Consider the following 22,438-nt stretch of genomic DNA (forward strand, 5'->3'; position numbering starts at 1 on the left):
TGCGGATTATCCAGAGACTTGTGCTGCTTTCTCTGTTCTTAGTTGACGTGTTGTTATTTAACAGACCTTATAATTCTGATAGACAGAAACTTAACAACGTTTTTTTTTTTTTTTTACAGAGGGGCAGTTCTCCCTTAACCTCCTTTGTGAATTTATTTCCTCTAAGTGAGATAAGACTGCAGGAATTTAACACAGGAGATGCTGCAGACTCACTTCACTGCCTTCTATGGCTCTGAGTGTACACTGTGTTCCGAGTTATCATCAAACTAACTTAAATAACCGCCTCAAATGACCAGCATGTGCTCCGACCAGGGACAATGAAAATATAATTGAATTTCACTGCAGATATGAAACCAGAATGAAAGTTGATAAATTCCAGTCCACACATGTGAAGCATGATGTGAATGCTGCAGGCAGGCACATATGCATATGTTAAAGTGATGGCACAGGAGAGTATAACATTACTCACTCTGCTGCACTGGAATAGCGTAGACGTAGTGAAGAAAGGTCAGGCAAAGCAAGGCAGCTATTATATACAGCAAGTTGAGCTGGATTTGATTATTTTAATATCAACAGTGCCAATTCAGGAGGATGGTATTATCACCTGTTTTGCAATACACCTCAGATACTGTAGACGTCTGTAAATGGCTGTTGAACATACATATAGCTCACACAATGAGAGTGTATTTTGTGGTCCTTTTTTTGAGTACAAATTGATTTAGAGTGCTGTAATAGCTTACTTCAGATTTTAAAGTAATTTAGGAAAAGTCTGGGTGGCAATCAGCACGACAAAACATAAGGAAGATAATGGAGAACAGCATCAGTATGACAAATTACAGTATGCCATGTTTCAGCATGAGCTGATTGAGAAAGGATGGATTGAGATTTGTAATCATCTGTCAGTGTTCTCAAGTTGTTACGGTAAGCTGTTTTGTTTCACTTCCAATGCAAATGTGTTGATGGTGTGTGCTGTTTTAAAGATCTAGCATCTTTTATTTGAAGAGCATATTGTAACACATGTGGCATGTTATTAAGAAAGATGCCAGGTAAAGTCGTTTTTAAAGTCATATTTTCTAATGTAAAGGACAGTGCCACACCAGATCTATATTTCATTGCTGATATGGATCACATTGGGTTTTATTCACTGCTTTGATGTAAATCAAGCTGCATTTTCAAGGGCTGAAAAATGACTCTGATGCAAAGTGCCAAAAACAGCAGTTCTTTGAATGGCCACTCAGGGCTAGCTCCAGAAGCAAGTCAGTCTCCATAGATCCCCATGTTTAAATGCCCAACTTTACGGCAGAAATAAACAGCCTGGTATAAAAAATAGTTTTGGTCTCTATAGCAAATCCAAGTCATGACAACTGTACGGGGGGTGAATTTTTATATAACTCACCCGCTTACATTTTATTAAGGCTTAAAGTTACACATATTTGATGGCAGGGCTGCTTGAGTGACAGGCTGTCTGCAAGGCCTCATCACAGTCTTTGAGTCAGATCCACCCCTCGCTCATGCACAGCTCTAACCAACAACCTCTCATCCAAATATGGTCATATCTGAGCCCCCAAGAAACAAGATGGAGATGGAAGAAATGTCAAACTTGAGACTTCAAAATGGCAGTCTACAAACCAAAGGCTGACATAACAGCAGCTACGCCCATTATTTTATACAGTCTTTGGTCACATCTTGGCTCCACAATGACCCACAACTCTACTCCACAGACGACAGTTCAGAAACAGGACAGTGAACTTTAGAGTAATGTCCTGTGTCTCTGTAATATGGGTTCTGTCCTGCCCATTTAGGAGACAAGCAGCACTCCTGTGTCTATTCACTCCAACAGGAGGACTGAACATGAGCACTGATCTCCACCGTTTTGTCAGAGAAGTAAATATTTCACGAGCCACATATCTCCCAAACATTCTGAAACTAAAATGGTATTTTTCAGATAATCATCGCTCCAGATCTGCCTCTTTCTCAGCAACACACTCTCGCGAGATAATGCAACAACTGATATGATATTATCAATCAATCAGAGCAAAACAAGCAGACAAATAAGGTTCGAAGATTCAATTTGTACTGAATCTAGTGTTGTATTGCTTTTAATCTGATGTCATCCATCCACATGATGTTCACTTCAAAACAAGGTTGGTGGATGGGGCAGTGGAGACTGGACCCACTTAGAAGACAGGAAGTGTAAAACACTTTTGGCACAATGTGACGCATCATGTGGGAGTTCAGTCACAGACTCAAGTGTGTTTTGCTGGTAGCAGCTATGTAGCCTTGAGACTCTATCCCTCAATCAGAGATGAGGAGCAGGCTTCAGTTGTCAGGTAAGCTCACATCTATCTAATGCTTTGTTCACAAAGAAACAGGCAGATGGTAGACAGCAGACAGACAAGGCACAGGAAAAACAAACAAACAGACCGTTGGTATGGCAGGGGGCTAAAACAAACCATGCATGATGATATCTTTCAATAGTCATGTTGTACTGTTTACAAAGAATGGAAAAAAATATATCACATAAAATTACTTTCTGTCTTTGTATTAATCTCCAGTAATTGTTCAGCTCACCCACGTTTTCTCCTTGTCTGAGGAAGCTACAAAGCAAAAGTTCAAATATTTTGACTTTAGTTAACACTACCATTATTCATTCATTCAGTCTCCTCTTCAGTGTCACAGGAGGGCTGGAGCCTATCCCCGCTGTCACTGGGCAAGAGACAGAGCAAACCCTGGACAGGTCACCAGACAAACACAGAGCTGACACATAACAGAACAACCATTCACGCTCACAATCACACCTTTGGACAATTTAGAGTCACCAATCAACCTGACCTGTATGTCTTTGGACTGTGGGAGGAAGCTGAAGACCCGGAGAAAACCCGCACTGACACGGAGAGAACATGTAAACTCAGCACAGAAGTGTCCCTCCACCCAACATTCAAATCCGGGACCCTTTTGCTGTGAGGCTACAGTGCTAACCACTACACCACCATGCCAAGCCTACAATTATGGTTACTGGTATTCACCATGCCGCACCTACCATTATTGTTACCAGTGTTCTCTGCTGGTCTCACATTATTTTTACCGCCCTGCTTTCGCCCACTAACTTGATATCAAGTCTGCCGTCTGCTGGATCCCATATGAATGCAGTTTACCAGTTTTCTCACAGCTGCCTCCTGAGCTTTAAAGGTTTTATACACACGTTTTCTAATAAACAGTAGTACTCTCCAAGACCTGTCACCATACTTTGATTTGTAGGACTACTAAACCATTTAAAATCCCAGATAATGAAAACATGTTTGGAGATAGATACTGCAAGTTTCACAGGACAGTAATGTCTTATTAATGAAGAGCTTTGATTGCACTTGATGTGAATTAAAGTCACCTCACACAACTCGTCTGAAAGGGTTTCATGTACTGTAAGATTAAATTCATGAGATGGGTTTAACTATATTTATGATTATAAGGGGGGAAAACTTCATGTTTCAATGATCAAAAAAGACTTGAAAATGTAGTTCACCTTTAATTAACCTCTCGTCTGCCTTATTAGCTGATATCACGTCTCTTCAGCAGAAGTCTCTCAATATGATATTAAACATAGTAACAAGCACCGTCGGATCAGCTGAAAAAAATGCCCCAGAGGAGAGGACTTAAAAAAATATTCTTGTGGTAGAAGTTGTTGAAACTGGCAGTAAAAGCCACAAAACACACAAAACTGTCAGTTTAACTGTGGGGTCATGCCATACTGCTTCAACACTTCAGGCATAAATATATCAAAGGGAGACGATCCCTGTTGATAGTCTATTGATCTCTCAAATGTCTCTTTCTGCTGGCTTTTCTCCAAAGGGAGGTTCATGGCACTTGAGTGCTGCAAGATGTTTATGTTCACTTTTCCAGCCAAAAAACGGTCTCTCAAGTCATTACACAACCTGCTGCCGAGCGACCCAGTCATGTCTCTCAAAGTCGAAGAACCCATAAAGACAAATATGGCTTTGTAATGTAATTCAACAAAGTTTGCATTCTCCCAGAGGAGAAATCAGATTCTGGTCAGGCTTAAAAAAAAAAAACACCTAACTATTCAGCAGATGTATTGCTTGGAGGGCTTGGAAAAACTACAGGATTGTTTTAATTGCCAAGAACTTTAATGATGTCAATCTCATAATTCTCATAATTCTAATAAACAACATTAATATCAGTCAGAGTGATGTAATATGACTGTGAGGCAGTTTTGGCATCCAGTAACATACCCAACTCTTACTGCTTTATTCCAGCGCCAAACCAACTTATTTTATGATGCCTTCATCAAATTGTAATCATCTAACGCTAAATAAATCCCCGTTTATGATAAACACAAATGCCAGAGATCATCTTAGTTCATTCAAAGGGATCTCAGCATGGAGGATTTTGTTTTAGATATCTAGAATAAGACTGCAGAATAACACTTCAGTTGGGGGTCCTCTAGTGTATTTATGCAAATTTCGGTTTTAGAAACTTTCTGTTATAATAGTCATTTTGTTGCAAACCACAAATCTCTGAACATGACACTGGCTATTTATACAAGAAACTAATTGGATAATCTGTTCAAATCTGAACAAAGATGCCAGAATATCAAGTTGAGCTAAATGTTTCAATGCAAGCAATGTGTCCAGACTCTGTATAACATGCACAGACATCTACACATATGCCTTTTATATATTTGCTATGTTACAGTATGGCATCATGGTATTTTATGCTAATAGACACTTTACATAAACGTGTGCATCTGTGCTCAAAGTGCCCTCCTGTTGAATCTGCAATGACAAATTGAGTTTACCACATCGTGGACATGTTATGCATTTGCTCAGCATTTTGTTTACATCCAGCATCTGTCAGGAAACATTAAATCTTCCCAACATGCCTGCGATCCTATCATTGATGTCACTCCCGTCTGACCTGTGGAACAATTAACTAAATTGCTGTGCTTCCATCTGGTACGGACATGAAATGCATAGATTCGAATTGAGTGATGCAATGGGTGTTTTATATCAAACTGAAAACATGAAATTCAACTGATGAAAGGGTTTTTGAAGAGTCAGATCCTTCGACTAGGCGACCATGTCAAAACAGTTTAGACTGAGATTACAAGGCTGTGTGGACACACAGTAACTCAAATATCTGAGAAGCTCTATAACTCATCCAAGAGCCCTTAATACAAGGCTGCAGCCGTGGAGTCAACATTAGGGGAGACCAAATCTGCTGGGCAGGTCTTTGGGTCGGGGTCAAAGTCAACACGCTTAACTGCAGCACATCGTAAATTTAGAACTGGTAATAAAAATAACTGCAACCTTTTTAGTTTATTTATGATTCTGATACATTTTCTAATGATTATTTTGGAAAGTGGTGGTTAAAAAAAATGAACTTTTTTATCAATATATAGGCGGGGACATTTTGACGTATTTGAATATTGGGGGAGATGTCCCCACAGCTATTTTACACTGACCTCCTTGCCTTAATACAAAACACTTCTTTGATGTCTGACAAAATTCAACAAATCTTAAGGTGAAATCTAATCAAAAACCAAACTCAGAGGAGAGTATGGACCTGGAGCAAAAAGACATCACAAAATTCTTAAATCTATCACTTTCACGATCTATTATAAAACATAAATCCTTGAATAAGAGTTGACATTTATGTGTACTCTGTGTCTGGGCTTTCAGAACCACCGTTACAAAAAGCAACAAAAAAAGCTTTTGTGGTAAATGTTAATTGCAGTTGCAAATAATTCTGCCATTTATTATATTGAAGAATAGTTTCCTGTCAAAAAGAAACTGTTTTATGCTGAAAATGACTGTTATTTAGTCTGTCAGTCTAATACAATACTATTTTATAAAATCCTTTCAACACCTTTGTGTTAAATTCCTAAGCTTAAGCCTGCCGTTTTTTTTGCAGGCAAGAAAATGACAGATTGAACAAGGCTTGCTTCTCAACATTAAACTGCTCACACTTACAACAAAAGAGAAAGCACTGTAAGGAGTGTTTCTACAGTCTTTCATTATTTTGCATCTTTTCAACGTCATTCTTTTAAGTTGGCAAAGGTAAAAACTAAAGCAGGTATATGCTGAGGTTAAGAGTAAAAGTGTCCTGCATATTAATGTGATTTTATTGATAAAACAAAGTTCAGCCTATCTGAGAACCCTCGAGGATGCAGAGAGCAGCCAAGAAGTTCACTAATGGCCAGAGTCAGCATACTAAAGGTACTTTGGGTCCCTTCATAATAATAAGATGCCTAATACAGGAGGAAACAGGAATGTAAACAGATCAATGTATTCTCCCCTATAACGAGTCTGCTGGTGTTTATTATGGACACATACTGTCTGAGGACTTTCAGTTAATTAAAGAGTTTGCCTCATCTCTATGAACTTTACCTTTGTCTCCTGCTGTGTCTTTGAGTCTGTTAGTATAAACTTCCCGCTGCTGGTGATGTTTCATCCGACCAGGTAGTTAATTATATTCATTTGGCATGGGTCTTAATTATTTCCTTTTTGATTACAAGAAGGAAAACAATCACAGCTCTGTTGTTGGGAACTACTGCTCTACGTGAACCACACAAATCAAATCAGGTTTCCTATTAAACTAAACAATTATTATGTAACCGAAGTTTGATACATTTGAAGGAAAAGAGACAGAGCCTCATCTTGATCATATTAGATCTTCCCACAAAGTGAAAGTTTGGATATGTCACAAGTTTGAAAGTAATACTGCAGCTCTGTTGTAATAAGCAACCTGTAAATGAATCTCTAAATGGAAAATTCCTTTCATTTCACATCCTGGATCCTCTTTTCTCAAGTCCAGAACCATCATTACTATCCGTCGTGTTATGTTAAGATTAGAAGCAGGATTATCATTGTGGAGGTCTGCCAACATGGCCACAAATTTACCATAGAGTCCAATACAGCAAGGAATGTATGCAATAAGACAATGAGACACATTCTAGCCTGATCAGCTTATGGTCAGTGTTAACAGGATAACATGTCCCTGTATCGTGTGATATGACTTGTTTGGAAGACCTTTGCAAAGCATGTTGCATCATCTCCAAGACATTTCTTCCATACACTGGGCTCAGCTCCAGACATATATCATTTACAAAACCACACCGGACCTGAGTTTCAAGTATTTCATAACAGGCTTTGTTAAAGTATAATTCTACACCGCTAACACGAGCTGATGTCTCCTTTGAAAGACCTCATTTCTTACCAGCTATAAAAGTCAGTTGGTATTTTCTGTACCATTATTACACACTCTCTGTTATATCTGAATGGCAGACTGCCGCTATGAATAACAGACCATTGCTGTGGAAGCAGTTCTGAACATAGACCCGAAAGCAATAAGATCACATTTGATAAGATTTCACTTCAGGGACCTCTGTCTGAAAAGACTTTGGTTGTAGGATATGATTAAGACCAGAATTATATATTTGTCATTTAGATTACAGGATAAAACCATGGAGGACATAAAGCCAAAGATCAGTACAGTGGCTCTTATGACTCTTACTCATATTGGACTCTCTTTTAAAGTGAATTAAATAGTGAAAATAGACAAATCCCTTATTTTCTAGGGAGCCCCTAGAACTCCCTATAGGTCCCCTGTTTGAGAACCACTGGTTTAATCGTCAGAGTATTTCATAAACTAAAGATGAGATGTTACTGAAAGCTTCAGAAACCCAAAGTAAGTGGACGTTGCATTGAGTATTTTATGGTCAAGCTATAAGATAAGACATCTTCACTTGTTTTTATCTATAATTAAACTTTTCATTACAAGCAGTTTCCTTTTTTCTTGTTTCAAGAAACTTGGCAGTCACACTAATGTATCAAAGTACCAACAGAAATTTTTTAGCTTCTTTGGAATACAGATTTAAAAACTGTATCAAAGGACAGAAAGGAGAAAGCACTGATGCCAAAGAAGCTGTGGCTATAAAATTGGAACTTTATCAGAAAAACACATCTTATTATTTTGTGCAACAAAAATAATCTAAAACAATCTTCAAATCTAAAATACAAATCACTTGTATCAAAGGACCTTTTCAGTTTTCTTATTTCTATAATTAAGGAATACAAAAAACATTAGAAAATTAAACAGACTAGAATAATTTCTCTTTTTTGGTTATTGTGCTGCCGATATTCCCTCAAACACATTTTAAAAAGTCTTTGGTCAAACTTTTTTTCCAACAGAAAGAAATCTGACACTGACATATGGAAATTCCCCAGTTAGAGTGGGCACCCCTTAATGCTTGCCTCTGGGTAATTCCTGAATCAAGAGAAATTAGTCACTCCATACACAGAATCTGTCAAATGTTAGAAGGGGAGAAGAAAAGATTTTAAGCACTAAAGGGCTGGTAACACTGCTGCTATATTTCATACTCGAGGCTGAGCTTAATACGGGCTGTAGTCAGGGGCAAGAAGTTCATGCAGATTGAGTTTGGAGGGTGAATTTGCCCTGTAGGTCTGCTGCTCTGACTTCTGGTCTCTAACCATGACATTCAGATTAGTTATCCTTTCTTATGACGTTTGAACGGTTACAAAAGGGCTGTCATGGCTGCACAGGGCATTTGGAACATGAGCAGATGTAGATTAGGACCACGGTGGCGGGACGTCATGATTTATGAGATTTAAACTGCGTAACACCCGTGTCGGACAGATGATAAATATCCCCTTCAATGTTACCACCCAGACAGACAAATAAGGTGACTGTGATTTCTACTGAAAGGGTGCAGTCTCTGTGGATTGGTGTGTGTATGGAATCTATGATACCACTGCCTGCTTCGCTGCATCTAAATTCAAGGCAGGGATCAGGAGCCACTCAAACCTCTCCTGCGGTTTTGACAGTCCTTGTTAATTAAGCCTGCATCAATGTATAGGAAAGACGTAAGGATGCAATAGGGATCAGAGGTATTAATGAGCATGTCACACTGGTATGAGTCCCGCAGTATCTGTCGGCGTGTCCCTGCTGTGTCTGAGGGGAGAGATAACTGAGTCCGGAGTACCATGTTTCAGACTGCAGGCTCCAGGCGAACTCTGTTTTCAATCAAGGTCAGCTCCCAAATGTGTTCCTGCTCACTCTCCCATGCACGTATACATAAACACCACCTCCCCTTGTTCCTTAAGTGTTTACACTTTTGCTTGCTTTGACCTGGGGTTTCCACAAGCATTGGGTTTCTTGAATTAAACTGACCCTGGTTACTTTCCTTTCAAAGAAAACAATCAATTTGAAAGCTACAGATTTGCTGCATGCTTTGAAACTGCAAATGGCAGAGAAATCCCATGTGACTGAGCTCTTAATCTGATCTGGCTGAAATATTTGAAGGAAAATTTGAAGATGGAGGTGATAGGTTAGCAAATGGACAGACATCCAGTGATTTGGTCAGGGAAGTACATTTTTATGGATTTTTGGGAATCATTTATAAAGTTGCTAAATCTAATAGTTACATGACATTGAAAAAGTCCAAAAGTTTAGCCTCAGCTCAAAAATTCGGACACTTATTTGTGTGGACATGGGCAGCTGATGTTGGAATATGAATTGATTGTGTAACCCAAAAATGTGTTCAAAGCCTCTACAGAACTACAGGTTTATTTCACTTTAAACTTGTATATTACATTGGACCTCAAAACATGTAAAAGAAAATACTACGAGTGAGACAGAAAAAACACATACTGTAAATTAAAAAATAACAAGCAACAATTAGTTGATGATGACCATAACACATCATCATCTCACTGGGTTTTGGTGAGAGACTACAGGTCATCATGCATCACAGGACTACAAAATACATTATAATACTAGTAATTTATTCATATCATGACTATGCAAATAGTGCAGCTTAGAAAAACAATGTTAAATGCTAAACAGAAATGTGCATTAAGATAACCATTGATATATCTGAAAGTCAGTCAAAAGTTAATTTAATTGGATTGGAGATATGTTTTTTTCTCTCCCACCTTTCCTTCATCTCTCCTTAAGTTTTACGCCGTCGTTTTCCACTCACAGGCGATGAAGCTGCATCATCTCCTCTTGAGCTGGATGTTCGCTTTTGGACTGAGATCCTCTCTGTGTCTCTGTGAAAGAAAATTTTCAAAGATGAGCTATAATCCTCCATCAGTGTATGAGAGAAATATGCAAAATGTCTGAAAAAAAGACTGAGGTGGTATCATTAGCAGAATTTCACATCCTGAACATTTTGTTGAATTAAAACAAAAAACTTAAAGGAAAGAAAATACTGCTTAACGAGATACTAGGCTTTAAAGAGGCAGTACATCGACACATAAACTAATCTGAGCGGGTGCAATGTGTCCTATTTCATAGTGACACATTTCACCTTTTAGTAACATTGCTGCTGCTAAATTACATACATTTACTGTACACCAGCTGCTTGGTTTCTGCACACAGTCACTCAATATTCAAAAAAAATCATCCGGCTCTAAATTACATACCAACCATGACGTTCATTTCTGGAATTTGCATCAGCTTTGGTCCCCAGAAGACGGTCTCAGAGCCATACAGTCTGTTTATAATCAATCTATGATAGTCTTCTTAAAATTGCCTTCGCATTTCCTGCCATCCACCAGCAGGCCTTTGCGTGTATCTTGAGTAAACGCACATTTGAGATGGTGGGGGGGAGGCATCTGCCAACATGATTATTTAAACCATGACTGTTCTGGTGGATCGGGTCAACCAAGGCTTCCAAAATACTGTAGTCCTTGTGCATGTGGTAAATGAGAAGTTAAAATGAATGCTTATTGGAACCAGCAGTTCAAACAGTCAACTAACACCAAAAGCCCTTTAACTTTCACCAACTAATGAAGAGGAGATAAATTCTGCAGCCTGCAATTAACTGACAAGAAATGGAGGCAGAATGTAGCCTGAGTGCATTCATACGTGATTATCACGCTGCTGAAGTGATCGAAAAATTATTTTGACTCTATCTTGTGCAGCAGGCTAGTTGACACCCCTCCAGCAAATACATTAAAATGGACGAAATGCTTCCTCACACCAGAAAAAAATCACTTAAATATAACCTTGTGTGTCCAATTAAAAGGAAAAATCAATGCATGTGCTAACACAGAGCTCTTAGGGCCTGTCCCTCCAGCACTGTGTCAGACAAAATGTTTCCATTTTGGGACACTTGTATCATTTGTAGAAGTACAAAGTCAACTGTTTGCCAAAATAGGATCAACCTGAGATGCAGATGCTGTATGTTTTATTAATCTTATTAAGTCACACTTCAGGATTTAATATTTCAGCACAGAGAAATCTTATTACTTCTGTGCTCTCACTTTATTGATCAAGTTAATTCAAACAAGACAACCACCTTATCAGATATGTTGACCAATAAAGAGAGAGGCACTGTTACCTCATGTAAAAAACATCTGTGCCAGATTTCCCCATCTGAGAGTGCTGCTTGGTGAGAACACTGGGTTTGGACAAGAGACAAAGTGCTGTGCAATGCCAGCCACAGAGCTCTGTGGAGCCATCAGGGTCAACTTCAGACCGGAGGCAGAAGTGCCCAAAAACACGGAAGCCAGCAAGCCGGCAATTGAGCTTTGCAGCTGCTTCGTCGGCTTATCAGTTAGCAAAAACTATCACGGCAGCACCTATCTGCCAGGATAGTTTCATTCATTCATTCATTTTCCGTAACCGCTTGTCTTCGCAAGGGTTGCAGGGGGGCTGGAGCCAATCCCAGCTGTCATTGGGCGGGAGGCGGGGTACACTCTGGACAGGTCACCAGACTATCACAGGGCGGATAGTTTCAGCATCTGATATATTTCCTTTTCTATGTCATTTTAGTAATAGCCTACTATCACTGCTGGACAAGCAGACACGCACACACAAGCAGACAAACAGAGACAGATGATAAGTTCTATGTATGATTAAAAATGCAGAGGAGCAGAACTGTGTTTGAGTCTACAACATCAGCCCTGTAGCTTGTTTAAAATGTCAATTTTTGTTATTGCAGAGAAAGTAATGTACTAAAAAAGGTTCTGTTGTATACCAGTACCAAATTCCAGTTCTAGGAACTGCTACTGATATTGGTTCAATTGAAATGGGTACCCAACAACCTCATTTGCAATTCTACTATGAACTAAAATCAGGAAGAAACAAAAACAAAAAATATGGAGCCACAGACCACAGGTCATCCAGACACAACATGTAAAATATGAACATACTGCAATAATATTAAAACAAGCCCACTACATTTTATAACCAATCTTCTGACAGCAGTGATGTGGGAAATGGGAGTGCAGAAATGGTCTAACTGCGAGACAGCCAAACAAATTAGAGGTGCCTCACTTAAAATGACTCCCCGTCTAAAAGGAAGTCATGAGAAAAGCTACTTTGGAATGGAGTCACATAGGTTTGTAACAGAGAGAGCGCAGTCTGATATGGTTTTTAGAAATAATAGTATGTCATTCTGCACTCGACACAAACAGTGGTAGCAGTGGCAGTGCATACACTTTTTTATATCAAATCTGTCGCAGTGTAAGACAACTGAACATACAATCTGTGGAAATATAGAAGTTTGCTGTTAGCTATAACACGGTGTAATTTGAATAAAAGTGATGAAGATTACAATTTTTCCTTGCAATTTTGAAAATTGAGGTAAATATTGTTACATACATAATAATATGATTATCACAGCATATATTCTGAGCACTACAGTAAAAAGAAAAGCCAAAGATCTCAACAAAACATTTTGCATTCCTTACAATGTATGAGATGTAATCACAGTGCATCTTCTGGCACATTGAATGCAATCTACTTTCAGCAAAAACATGTTTACACTTTTTTTTAAAGTCATCCCACCGCTGGAAAATGTTCCAGTCACAGTATTTTATCCTTTATTCTTACACCATTTAACCTGTGCTTTTTTCAGTTAATAGGCACAGAAAACACACAATTACACTTCTCTTGTTTCATTCTGATGATGACCTTGTTATTGTCAGAGGAACACACTGGGACTGAGCACTCCTTGCCTTGAAATAAGCTGTTTGACCCTTATGGATTACCTACTACCACATCAATATTGCTCAGCTCCTGCGTGAGCCCCGGTGGGCTCCACAGCTCAGCATGTAGTGTTGGTGGACACTGAGGTCTCCTCCATAATGTTCAGATAGCATGAAACCACAGTATCTTCCATGTGGAACCACTTACAGCTTCACATGAAGGGGTCTCTTTAGCTGATTACTACAGATGTATATCACCCTCCAGCTAGTGACAAGGTCCTCTGCCTCTTTATCTTAACTAGATGGACTGCAAAAACAAAATTCCAGCTCTGGAATTTGGGTCAGAAGTCTACACGCGGGGAGAATAGGGAGACAACTAAGTATAGTGGATTACTGGTAAGCAGGCAGCTGGCTTCTGTGCAGAGCGTAGATCAGGACTAAAACAATCAAGAGTTACATTGTCATCCTTGCCAGAGTCTAACAAAGGCTGGAGGGTGGAGATAAAGCCTTGCCCAATCGACAGAAAATTAACTCTCACACTTTTTACAAGCATATACTTGGCTTCGGCCCATTGAGTTGATGAGGCATTCCAAGGCCCAACAGTACTGTTGTACTATGACTCTATACAGAAAATGTGCTGTGTAGAGGGATGACATTATGAATGAACGCTGGTAGAATGCTTTGGCCTCAAGGTCATTCAGAAAGAGACGATGAGCAGAGCCTTTACAAGAAGTGTGCCTGTTATGTTAGTAGTGAGACAGCAAAGCTTTCTGTATGTGAAATGTCCTTGAAACAGATTCCCCTGAGTGTTATCCTAAAGCACAGCACAAGAATATTTATTATAACTGTAATGTGCCACATAATGACATGGAAAAAAAGAACAAGAGGCCCTTTCACACATCCAATGTAAACCTTAAATTATCTTGACATTACCCAGAGGAGCTTTATGTGAAAATGCAAATGTATGAATCAGCTGGATCGGACACTGAATGGACTTTGCCTTGAAAGCTCCCTAGTACAAAGTCTGTGTAATGTTTGATTAAGCTGATATGTAATAGAGAAGGTAACCGTCCAATCAATTTATAGCAAGCAAGTGGGCGTTCTGATGATGTTTCTATTATATGGATCAGCAAAACCGGAAGAAAACAAAAATCCCTTGGTGAAGAAGGGTCATTTACATGAAGAGGGCGATGGACACTCATGGACACTCATGAAAACATTCCCGTTATAAATTTTCCCACTATACATTTTTATCTGCGTTGTTCTTCCAACAATATTGTTTGTGACCATGTTGTAAACTAGGATTATTACCTGTTCATTGTATGCCTTGGCAAACCAGTCAAGTTGCAGTTATAGTATTCATCCATATGTGTCCAGACTCATAAGTTGGCATAACAATTGACAATGCTTCACATATCGACAAGGGTTCATGTAGCTGCACAAGGCTACACTACCAGCAAAAATGACAGGGAGAGAAGATGCTATGCTGCATAGACAATGCAACACCACCTCCTGTAACCTAAAGGAATGATAGTCTGCCTTTGTGCGCAGTTTGCAAGTAAATGAGCACCAGGTCAGTGCAGTTGTTTATGCAAGTCCTGTGGGGTGAAGAGCTGTGTGGTTCTGTCTTACTGCACTGCCAAAAACATTTGACAGAGATGACAGCCCAGTAACAAACTGATCGAGAAAAAGAGAGGATAAAACAGAATACAGAAAGTAGTCCTCCAAATACAGTTTATGTTAAGTCTCAGTATTCAGCCTGCTCATCAAAGCTAGTGGTAAAGCTAACTGGTTTGAAATATGACCACCACTACCCCTGGACAATTCGGTTTTTTTGCTGAAATAACTCTGACAAACAGTGTAACTGGATGAAATCATCTTTTCTTGGGATGTAAAGTTTTGTAAACAATCACCAGGAGCTAAGGGACATTAACTAAAAGAAAAACCGTCCACTATTTGAGTGCTGTCTGCGCCTCTGATAACAAGTGAAGTTCCAAAACTCAAGTAAAAGCATTATATTACATAGTCTACGGTCAATCTGTTCAAAACTTCCAATCTGTACAAACTTAAGCAGTGATTGAAAAGCAGCATCTATGAAAGCAGCACTACCGCAGGCTTAGCTGCTCTTTATTCTGACTTGCGGGTGAAAATTAAGTGCCTCTCAACAAAATAGTACCAAGCTTGGTCAGAAGCAATGACAGGGGAGAAATGTCAAGCTACAGGCTCGTCTCTTATTCTGGCCACTGCAAATCTACAGCCTGCTTTTGGCGAACGAGAACTGCCACTAGCTAACAACCCTGTGACCCTGCGGTGCACAGTACAGCGCAGACAAGGCTTAGGTTAACTAAGCAGTGGAGACTAGAGGATGGGCCGTGGGCGCCACCTTTCCGCAAAGCCAACAGAAAATAAAAGGGAAGACATTTACATCACAAATAATTAAAATGTCACCACCTCAAAATGGATAAGTTAGCGCTATGAAATGCAGTACTGAAACTGACTGTGTCAACTGAAAACCACACTAACGTTAAAAGGGAAGGCCTCTTGTATATCACAACATTTTACCTTTTATTTCCCTCAAAAATGAACTGGTTAATGAGAGGTTAATGAGTAGCAGCCTATCAGAAGCAAAATTGACCAAAACTGACATTAAGCAAACTGAAGGTCTTTTGCTTGTTGGAGGACCAGTTTATAATTATGTCTGCTCTTGATTATGGTGATTTTGTGTGTGTGTGTGTGTGTGTGTGTGTGTGTGTGTGTGTGTGTGTGTGTGTGTGTGTGTGTGTGTGTGTGTGTGTGTGTGCCTCTACTTCCACTTTAAAAGCATCTTGAATCTGTGAACCGCAATGCACTGGGCTTCGTCACCGGTAATAAATTCCTTAATTACCGTTACATCTTAAAGAAAAGGTGACAGTCCTCTCTTACTGACAGAAGGAAGTTGATTTTTTGTAATATTTACCTATGAGGTGTAAATACAAAAACTGCCTCATTAACTTTGTTTACTGGTGTAACATAAGTACAGTACTTAAAATGTCAGGTCACAGGATCTTTTAACATTAGCTGTACCACAAAATGAGCTTGCAAGAAGTGGATTTAAATCCAATGCTCCTAACAGACGGAGCTGAAACTCAAATCTCTCCTTTTCACTTGATTATTTTAAAAGACTTCTCAAGTATTTGCAAATCTATTTAAACTAGCTATTCTTCATGTGAAACTAATTTAACCCATGTGGATTTTATGTGTCATGCCATTTCTGAAAGAAGCAATTTATGCATCATCACAAATATGCAATTACTTGTAATAGCAAAGAGACTGTGTAGCATTCCCGGCACTGACGGGCGGTGCAGTAAAAAACTAAGATGACATGACTTTTCTTGACAGCAGCATTGACAGTAGATTCACTTACTCAGGGTTTATGGCCGGCTCTGGACCAAAGATGTCGGAAATGGAACTGCGATGGAAGAAAGAGAGAGAGGAGAGAAAGAAAAAGAAGAAATATAATTTAAAAAGTTTGAAAGCTATAGTTTTTTTTTTCAATTAAAAAAAACAACTTAGTGCTCTGGTTTGTAGCTGAGTAACTGCCCTGAAAGCAAGCCGTTTCTAAATCAGTGATGATCCTCTGCAATCAGTGAACAATACCTATGAGCAGGTGCTTTTACTGCATCACACATCCTTTAGACCCAACTATTAGTGAAAATGCCATACTTCTGACAAGATAAATAAAACATCAAAAACATGTATGCTTGAGGACTCCAAAATGCCACTTTAGAAAGAATACAAATCTGGATATATGATTTTTCACACTACCAAGAGGCTATATTTGCATGAGGATGACTCAGAAAAACACTTTATAACAACTCATTTTGCATATAAAAAGAGCAGACCGGTCCTTTTCTCCTAAATGCTGTCAGTCAGTGAGATCTGGAAGTTAAGAACTGTAAACTCTACACTTCAATTCATGTGCATTTTCCCAAACTCCCAACACTGTAAGATGTTCCCACCTTTGCTGTTTAGAGATTAAATATACATAGTGCATGGAATTTCAAAATCAAACAACCATTTGAAAATAAGCATTTTAAATTATATGTCCTTTTTTTTCATTTGTTATAAGAAATAACACCAGGACAACACATAGACCCATTTCCCACTGAATCTAACGCATGTATGCAGGTTGTTAAACATCCGAAAACTAGCTAATAATAGGCAATAGACTCCTGTCCCATTGCCGTTACACCAGAGCCGTGAACATGGCTCTGCAACGTAGAAGTATGCCTTTCTGTTTTTGTTTTTTTTCTTTAGTTTTTGGTTAGTGTCATTTAATGTCACAGACAAGCCAGAAAACAGGTTATAAACAGAAATCACAATGAAGGCCAGTGAAAAAGTTCAGGTGCTAACTTTTTTCAAAATATATCTGACTTATTCAGTCTCCTTAAACCTCCATGCTGACTTTGTTTGGAACAATTTATGAGCTCTGCTTTGATGAAGACAGGCAGTATTTTCTGGTGGCCCGTCATCTCAACGCAGGTGTTTAAGTTCCTCTGCCGATTGGAGCTGGAACCGTTAAATTCCCATAAGTACTGCAGAGACATCTGACATGAGAGTGAATACCAATTGTAACCTTTGCCATCAAATACAAAATCCAGATGTTAGCAGGTGTTAGTGGGGAAGTGGGAAAAGGGCTATATTAGGGTCTACACACACATAAAAAAAATGCTGTAGCTGTTATGCTGAATATTATTAAACACTGTCTTTTTCAAAAAATCAGCAGACATTTTGATAGGTGACTTTCAAGATATTTAAGAAATTCCACCCATACGTAAAAAAAAAAAAAAAAAAGTCCCTTGGTGTCATTAATCAGTTTTTCCATGGCTAAACAGCTGGAAAGACTAATATACAACTGTGTGTCAGTGCTTTTCCAGACAGTTGCAGCACAGTGTTTACCCTCATCTTTTTATTTGCATCTGGCAGTCTTAATTCAGGTGGTAGTTTCCAAGGATAAATGCCCGAAGGCAGACAGGCAACCCAATAGAGATAATATCAGAAATAGTTTGTCTGACATTTTCCTAGATTAATTTAATTTTTGGGCAGCTCCAAAGGCAGTGGAGTTATGTGCCTTCTTCTCAGTGACACTTAATAAATAAATCAGTATTTTTATTATCAAAGCAATGTTAGAGGGAGGAAGTTATATATGTAAGCATAATCCATATAATTGCATGAATTTAAATCTGGTGTTGACGCTTTGTTCGCCTTGGCAAACTCTCTTCCAGTCATTCCCAGGGGTTTCTACATCTAAATTCCTAGACAAAGCTAATCTATTTTTGTTTGAGGATTCTTGAGATTTATCTTCAAAAAGGAAAGCTGGCCACGACCTTGAAGATAATCTAGTGCGGCCTTCTCAAAGGAGACATGGGCGGTCTACAAGATGACTGGTTAAGTGCTGTTAAAATGTAACCCCTAATTTGTAGGTATTTGAAGAAGTGTTTGAAGGGATATTGCAAATTCCTTCCCTAAAGTAGATTATTATCATTGTAGAAATGAAGTTACTAATCCCTCTCTTTCCCCAGAATCTAAAGCCAGGCTCACCTCTGCCTGAAGAAAATCTATACTTTCCCCACATTAGTGAAAAGCGTTATATATATCTGATGCTGTGTGCACTTGTATTTTGTACCAGACTTTGACAATATTCCTGAAAAAGTGGTATTTTAGCATTTTTTGTTTGTTTTTTTCTTTAGATGTCAGAGTACAATTACAGCTTTAAGAGTAAAGACATATAGCAGCATTTTCCATCGTGACCCAGGGTATTGCAGAATTGTTTAAGAACCAATGCATAACAAATGAAAATACAGAACATGAGGCCCATCAACTTTTAAGTTAAGTTTGGTGGTGACAGGATCATACAGAATGGGTTTAAATTAAGCAAGTCTTTCATTTTTGGTCAAAATGAAGCTGACATTTGGTTTAGAGTCTGCAGAGTTATAAATTATAGGCTTTCTCAAAGGTAAAGAAAGTAAAATGTATAAAAACAGGGCGTGAGTGGCTTCGAGAACTAAGCAATGGAGGCAATCCTATTGTTGACATTTTGTGGAACTGAGCAGCAGGTGAGTTTTTGTGAAAAAGCAGTAATGGTTCATTTGTTTTGTTACTGATGAAAAGAAATTACCCCACACATCTGTTGCTTTGAGTTCAATCAATTTGGCGTATGTGCTGTAAAGCTGGTAGCTTTTCTCATATGCATTCATGCTCTGCGAGCTTTCCCAACAAAAAACCTTCCACACGTGAGAAAGCAAAGTGACAATTCTGTCTAATTTTACTTTGTTTGTTTTTTGTGCTTTGAGGGTGCTCTGTAGTTTGTTTGATTTTATACAACACATGCTCATCTACTGTTGGGGCTGTTAAAACTCCTCTGGCACACACAGTTTATGGCTTCTGTTAATATCAGCACTGATCCAAAGTTAGTGAGCTATGATGCTTAGCAACCTTACAACCATGTGCGTTTGTTTTTGTGTGATGTTTTTAGATTGTTTGATTCATTGATGTGTCAATTTTTTGATTATACTTGCATATGAAAGTAACTCCCCCACCACTCTTGTGATTGTTTTTTGTCATTTTAAACAGCAGAGAGAGAGAGAGATCTGGGAAAACATCACTCATAACAGATAATAACTTTTTTAAAAGTGATACGTTTAAAGTTAGTTAAGTTAGTACAATTGTCGTTCATAAAAAATCATTTTTAAATATCCTAGCACACTTTGACAAGGGGCATAGGATGCACAAAAATGGTCTCTTTTTGAGTTTTTCATCTGTGAGTGCATAATTAAAGTAAAGTTATTCTACTTTAAAAATATGTGTAAAAACATGATTTCTTTCCACAATGTCACAAATGGTAACAAGACAAAGACTGCGCATGAAAGAATGAAAAATTACCTGGAATAGGGACTAAAATAAGCAAACTGCAGAATAAAAACACATCAAATTAAAGTTGCTGCCCCAGCAATTAAAAACATAGTAGAGCTTTACATGCTAATTGCCATACAATTTTCAACACACAAATTGCAAAATATATTAATAATATGCTCCTTAAAATTGTCCTTGGGAATATCCCTGCATTGCATGCTTAAATAAGTGCAAAACAGTGATAGCACCAGGCCTGACAGATAATTAGCCAAAAAGTAGATGAAAATATAAGGTTTTGCTTGACTAGGCAACAGAGAAACAACAGGATATGTGGTGAATCACATGTTCTTCTAATGCAATATTTACTGCAGAACATGCAGGTTAATACAGCAGGACATCCTCAGTGATATAAAGAGAGGGTTGACACTGAGCCACCATAAAGAAAGTTGTCATGAATCCCTCAACATAAGGGCAGAAGAGAGAGCCTATGATCAGTGTTACACAGCCAGCTATTTCGCATCAATTAAGTACAAATTATTAAGGACAGATTCAATCTTTTGTAAACTGGCATGCATATATGAAAAACATAAACTACGATGATGCATCCAGTATCAGTAGACTTCACAGAGAACATTAAAGGAAAGTAAGCTCATCATAGCTGGTTTTAGATGTTGAAAACATTCTTTATTCCTTAAAAAGAACTCCATCCACAAACGCAATCAAAAAATTATTTGATTAAAAAAGTATGAAAGATGCTGAATGTAATCACCATTAGGGAGAAGCTTTTCATCTCTAACTTCTATTTGTTCATCCAGCTTTCACAATGAAGACCATGTCACTGTCACAGCTACAGTGTGCCGAGGGGGACTAATTAACTGGTAATACCTGAGGCGATGGACACAGATGTGCTGCAACAACTTAATTCCCCCTGACCTTCTCAAGGCTTCTATCAGGGCAAGGAAGGGTCGTCTCTTGGGCCACATTGATGTTGCAGGGCTTGATCCTTGACTATTTCTGACTTTTAAAAGTGAGTCATATTTGATTCCTGCAATATGCACTTAAATCAACTGTAAGTACACACAGAGTGCCAAGAGCGAAGCCAAATCACCATCAAAGGTCAAAGAGGGCAGAAAAGTGTGCAGATATTTGGATCAAAAGTCACAACCTCTGTTCTGACTAACTTCATAGGGGCTCTATGTGAAATTCAGGGAGTATGAGTTGTCTGGACAGTGTTCTCAGATTTTTATAGTGTAAAGAAGCAGCTTGTCCGGGTTTCTGGGCCCAGATGTGAAGCTGCTTCAGGCTTTATTTAGTCTTCTTTGCAGTTTGTAATTATATTCAAAGCTGAGCTCTGGCTGCACACCTACATGATTTTACACTAATGCTCTTCATACTTGATTAGGGGTAAAACAAGACCCGAGACAAAGTTAATGATCAGCTTTGCTTTAAGGTTTAGAAACTCTTTGTAAAAAAAAAAAAAAAGTATCAGATGTAAATGCTACAAATTATTCTGACAATAGGCACAATCCACCTCCTTGCAGTATAACAACAGGAGGGGATATAAAGGCTGAAAGAAGATGTGTAAGGCCTATGTGGTGCGAAAGCAAGTAATAACTACTCCTGCTGAGAATCTACAAGGCTAAAACATAAATCCTGTGTATTTTATACTGTATATAATTCAGTTGCATTCATTCATTTTTTAACATGGATGTAGTGTCATTAGAAAGACAGCATCAGTAAGAGTGCCTATACTGTCATTTCATTCTTTAGGAAACAAATTTTTAGATCTGACGTGAGTGACAAACATTTTGATAGTAAATATGTGAGTGCCAATTTGATGTTTAATGGATGTCTGTATATGTGGATATGTCAAAAAATGCAATTTAATTTAAAGGAGGTACAATGTCAGTCTATATTTGTTGTCCCAAGTGAAGCCACACAGCTTTGACAAAACAAAACATACTTTCATCTAAAAAAGGACTGGCTGATAACTGGGATGCAGGATATTGGATTTTTTTGTCGATATCCAATATACCAATATATGGCCCACAACCGATACCCATATATCCACTTTTTCCTCACCAAATCTCTTCATCAAGCGTCTTCTGAAGTGGAATTAACATCATATTATGCATACTCTTATCATGAAGGCCCACCAACAGATGGAAACAAATATGGTGCTTTTCAATGTAATATTCATTCATTGTGCAAAATAAGAAAAATACTTCAACATAGGGTGGATGTTAAAAAATCATATATATGTATATATATATATATATATATATATATATATATATATATATATATATATATATATATATATATATATATATATATATATATATATATATATATGTATATATATATATATATATATATACACACACACACACACACACACACACACACACACACACACACACACACATATATATATATTTAGGTTTGTCATATCAGGCCGGTACCGATGACATGCCGATATTATTGTGCACCCCTAGATGATAATTTGAATGTCACTATATTGTTCCTCTTCTCCTAGTTTACTTGTTACCAGCTTTATGAGCGATGGGCTT

The 22,438-nt window shown here is 38.3% G+C and overlaps 1 protein-coding gene across 2 annotated transcripts in view; it reads right to left on the bottom strand.

Annotated features, from left to right (window-relative positions):
- The window catches only part of rad18 (RAD18 E3 ubiquitin protein ligase), a 69,811-nt gene that overhangs the window by 24,707 nt on the left and 22,666 nt on the right, over positions 1-22,438 (bottom strand). Inside the window, exons 12-13 of one of the 2 annotated variants that reach the window (XM_042504288.2) lie at positions 16,378-16,422; positions 9,588-10,088 (exon numbers count right to left, since the gene is read on the bottom strand). In XM_042504288.2, coding sequence (XP_042360222.2) covers positions 9,989-10,088; positions 16,378-16,422 — 145 coding nt within the window. In that variant the 3' untranslated portion in view covers positions 9,588-9,988. Of the gene's footprint in view, positions 1-9,587; positions 10,089-16,377; positions 16,423-22,438 lie in introns of those variants that run through there. The other variant, XM_088087721.1, reaches the window with a different exon arrangement.

Source organism: Plectropomus leopardus, chromosome 2, assembly GCF_026936395.1.
Source record: "Plectropomus leopardus strain MGB_pleo_1.0 chromosome 2, ASM2693639v1, whole genome shotgun sequence".
NCBI classification, from domain to species: domain Eukaryota; kingdom Metazoa; phylum Chordata; class Actinopteri; order Perciformes; family Serranidae; genus Plectropomus; species Plectropomus leopardus.